General features: G+C 34.3%; 1 protein-coding gene across 1 annotated transcript in view; it reads left to right on the top strand.

The window, feature by feature from the left end:
• Positions 1-4846, top strand: part of LOC111083459 (rab11 family-interacting protein 1-like) — a gene marked incomplete at its 3' end in the record, with an annotated part of 20569 nt that overhangs the window by 8459 nt on the left and 7264 nt on the right. Inside the window, exons 4-5 of the mRNA XM_022379997.1 lie at positions 636-767; positions 1923-2089. Of these exons, the coding sequence (XP_022235705.1) occupies positions 636-767; positions 1923-2089 (299 nt within the window). The remainder of the gene's footprint in view (positions 1-635; positions 768-1922; positions 2090-4846) is intronic.

The following is a 4846-nucleotide window of genomic DNA, read 5'->3' as shown; positions in this document are numbered from 1 at the left end:
ACACAAAATACAACCACAGGAAACTTAAGGTTTCTCACATTCTATTCAACCAAGGTTATCTATCAAAAACAAATAGAACCTTTCGAAATGGTGTATTTAAATGTTTTACACTCACAAAAAAAGAAACCTATCATTCTATAGGTATTTGAAATGATAGGTTTCTTGTCTGTGAGTGTAAAACACTTAAATACACCATTTCGAAAGGTTCTATTTGTTTTTGATAGATAACCTTGGTTGAATAGAATGTGAGAAAACTTAAGTTTCCTGTGGTTGTATTTTGTGTAAACAAATAATGAAAGAAAAGTTAGCATCTGAACATTTAATGAGTATCTATCAAATCTTTAAAAGTTTGTTTTCAGTAAATATGTTGAATAGAATGTGAGAAAACTTAAGTTTCCTGTGATTGTATTTTGTGTAAACAAATAATGAAAGAAAAGTTACTATCTGAACATTTAATGAGTATCTATCAAATCTTTAAAAGTTTGTTTTCAGTAAATATGTTTTCTGCATTTTTAATTGGAATATATTTATATCGCTAGCAATCATTATCCTAACTTGTAGGAATTAAAATGTTAATGAAATTAAAATTATGGTAAGTTTAACAGTAGCATGTGAATCTTCTTTGTTCGAAACAGAACAATAACAGAAAAAGATAACAGTGTCCAGCTTACTGTTTTTCACCGTAATTTTCTTGGGTTGGATGAATTCTTGGGACAAGTGTTTATACCTTTAGCTAACCATGATATTCACGAAGTTCCCCAAAACAGGTAAGAAACAATAACAGTTGAAAGAATATCTTTAATGCTTTCTTTTCTACCTTAACATTAAAAATATGAAAAAGAATATATGATTATTGAAGTATTGGAGAATATGATCCCATGATGACAGATAATTCTCTAAAAATTACTTACTACAATTGCTTTCATGTTTTCATAAAAATTTAAAATTGTTGTTAAAGGCATTTCTTTCCTTGGTATAAGGCCCGACATAGCCAGGTGGATAGAATGCTCACTCTTTCAGCCATGGGGGGTGTTATAATGTGATGGTCAATTCCACTATTCATTGGCAAAAGAGTAGCCCAAGAGTTGGCAGTGGGTGGTGATGACTAGCTGCCTTCTCTATAGTCTTTCACTGCTAAATAAGGGATGGCTAGTGCAGATAGCCCTTGTGTAGCTTTGCACAAAATTCAAAACAAACAAATAATCCTTGGTATAAGTATTATGAATTAGATTTTAAGGCATTGTTATAGCATTATCTTTTCATTGTTGGGTTGTTGTAAATTATCTGATAAAAAAAATTCTTTGTTCAGTTCATGTAAGAATAACAAATTACTTTATTTTTTCCTTTAATGTTGGTTGCAGGCTTTTATATTATTTCAGTTGTAGTAGGATTATGTTTACAGCCATGCTACCTGCACTACACTAATGTGAAAATAAACATGCTTATACAAAGTCACTCAAAATGTGTGAAACCTAACACAGGTTCAAAAACATAAACACACTGACTGATTCACTCTACCAGCTAGAAAACAACTTTCGACCTTCTTGATGCTTCACTGTTTTGCTGCAAACTTACTCAGCTTATTGATTAGCTCATTCATATTTATATCTAATCCTTGTACTAGATATTTTGCAAAGTCTCTAAATTTTCATGACACCAATTTAGAATATTTTAGACCTATTCTCACAAATTTACTTTATCTTAACAACATGTGCTTTCTATTTAACATCTAAATTTTAACATTAATGTACATAGCTTATATCAGTATATTAGGATATTGAAAAATCAGTTATCATGATCTCTTTGGTAACTAGTTTTTTGTTGTTGTTTGAAACATGCTTGTTTTTGTATTTTGGGTGTAATACCTTAAGAATCTAGTGTTTGAATCAGTGTTTCAATGTCAATGATCTCCTTTTTACCAGGTGGTTTAAGCTTCAAGGAAAGTCTAAGAAAGAGAAGTATCGAGGAGAACTTGAAATCCAGTTTGCATTTGTAGTTCGTAGTACCACCTTTACAGGGAGTCTAATGGATCTGAGCACATCAAAGAAAAGTAAAACTGATTCCTTAAAGAGAATGGCCAGTGCTGTGGGTAAGTTATGATAATCAAGTGCATCATACTTAAGATAAAAAATATGAGATAAGGTAAAGATTGTTTGATAATTTAGCCACATTTTAACATAACCATTATCAAATCCTTGTATACATTAATAAGTCAAATGATGAGTAAGCAAACTTGTAAAAATCTTTGTATTAGTTCACTTCTAGTAAATAATATGCTCGGTAAAAATGGTGCCTGCATTGTTAAAAGATTCATAATACAAAAAAAAGTCATCCATTTCCACTCTTTGCACTGAGATATGATTGGTTTTAAAGCAAAAGAAAATGGTAATACCTCAGAAAATTGAAAGCAGCATCAGCTCTTACCAGTCCAGCTAAATTGAAGGATGGAATTATCATCTGATGCAAGTTAGCATTTCATATTAGTTCTTAAACTTTTTCCCAGTCTGGAGAGAATTATTTGATTCAAGAATACTTAATCTATGTTTTACATACTTTAAATATTAAAGACACTTTATTTTACTACTTACGTAAACTTGTGGCTAGCACAGGAACCAAATACATAGCAACATCTGTCAGGTATAATGAAGGGAATGGTACATTAACCAGGGTGGCCATGGTTAGATGTAAGAGAAACTCAAACTGCAACAGTTCCTATCCAAACTATAACTGTGTGCGGATATGGAAGCCATCTTTGACTTAGATGAGACATGCAAAGTCATACATACATACATCTCAAGATGGATATCCAAATCTGGAAGGGGTAAGAATCTTTGCTTTTAAAAAAGTCACAGAAGCCAATCTCTTGAAGTTACTGTTGGAGCATCAGTGTAGATGGGGGAGTTGTCTTTATGGTATACCATCCATTTAAGATTAACTTTAAGCAACTACTTTGTTTTATGATACCAACTGCATCACCTACGTAGTTCATCCCTTAGGGCTTATAAAATCATTGTCTTGTAAAATATTATCGGCAACATCCCAGAGAAACGTGTAGAAGTTTACCTATCAGATTGAACCACAGCTACCTTCATCATTAGGTGGTTATCAAGGTGGAGGAAAAGCCTGGATCAGTGCTTCTAAGTTAACAGCTGATGCATGAGAAGGCTTTGTAGTTCTTCAGAACACGTTAGCAGTAAAGTCCACCTCCCATTCTTGCTGACAATGCTAAGAATAGGCATTAATGTAACATGTAGTCATAGCTGTGCTAATTACTGGAAGGAGCCTTATGGAAACTGGCAATCGGACCAGAACATCATCAATATCAGTCTGCCTTGAGGGTCATCACTTTTTACAGTCTTCTTTAACATCACACCACGGATCTAACCCACCTTGACAGTTCAACTAGATGGTATGCACTACTCTTTGCTGACAACATGCTTGTATACAACAGAGGCTCTAGTAAAGCTGAAAATAAGAACAAAATGCAACCATCTGTCAATAGGGTGAATAAGTGGTGCAATGTCACAGGAATGGTCATCAATCGATAACTGACATGCTGATGAGGATAAACCATCCTTTGCAGAAGTGCCATCCCTTTGAAAGAAACACTAAAGTATCAGAGGGTGACCTTTGACAAAAAACTCAACATTAACACAATAATAACCAAAGCTACCAAAAGCATCAATATAATGAAAGTTGCAGCAGGAAATAGAGCTGAAGAACATCAACAACTTAAACTCTACCGACATCTTATCTGCTGCATAGCTAGAAAATACAAAACATCTGCTTAACACTATACATCTACTATACATGACAAGCCTCACCAACATCAGGGAGCACCAACACTTCTTAAAAGCAAAACTAAACTCTACACTATGGCTTGCAGTGTAAATATAATGCATTCCATCATTTAGCCACTGCACTTTTCAATTGGAGCTAACAAAGCAGGGAATTGCCTAAATGAAGCCTCAGGATACAGTCATGGGTGAACAGGTATCATACAATCGTCACTGAGATAACTGATCACTACATCACTATAGATTTCTATGTAAAATAAACATCTGATACTATTGGGATGAGTTAAAATAAGTCTAGGCAGAAAACCTAGAGATCTAATAGAGGGTGAAGCAAAATAAAACAGCTTGTCAGCAGCTATTTATATATCATGGTGGATAATCAACTGTCATGATAGCCACAGATGGCCCATGCCACAAGTAACAAAAGATTTGTCATTCATCATCTCATGGAGCAACACCATTCTCCATCAGGCTGGTTGAAACCATAAAGCAAGCTCTCCTCTGTATTACTGAAAGCAAGGAACCACAAGTAGACAGTGCAACCAACATAATATTTGCATTTGACTCACAAGCAATTGTACATAACATTAATAATGGTTGGCCCACAGATGGATGGCAGAAAGGAAAGCAATTGTATGGTAAGACCATTGCTTAGTTGTATATACCAGGCTCAACCAAAATGAGAAAACTTACAAGAGAAATTCGTATGTCAAGTCCATCACAACTCTGCTCACAGGATATCATTAGCAAGGTGAAAATGACAGCCATGAATGGTCTTATTTGACATTCAGAGGGAATGAGACTGGTGGAAAACAAAGTACTGTATTGTTTAGCTAGGTAAAGAAACAGATGGGGAATCAGTAAGACATTATACAACCAGAAAGCCATAATTAATATAGCTCTGCTACTTCTTGTAAAACATCCACTTTCCATATGAAAGGTCTTATTTGACATTCAGAGGGAATGAGACTGGTGGAAAACAAAGTACTGTATTGTTTAGCTAGGTAAAGAAACAGATGGGGAATCAGTAAGACATTATACAACCAGAA

This window comes from Limulus polyphemus, unplaced genomic scaffold (genome assembly GCF_000517525.1).
Source record: "Limulus polyphemus unplaced genomic scaffold, Limulus_polyphemus-2.1.2 Scaffold9637, whole genome shotgun sequence".
NCBI classification, from domain to species: Eukaryota; Metazoa; Arthropoda; class Merostomata; order Xiphosura; family Limulidae; genus Limulus; species Limulus polyphemus.
The sequence above is the reverse complement of the archived record's forward strand: the minus strand, read 5'-3'. Positions and strand labels throughout refer to the sequence as shown.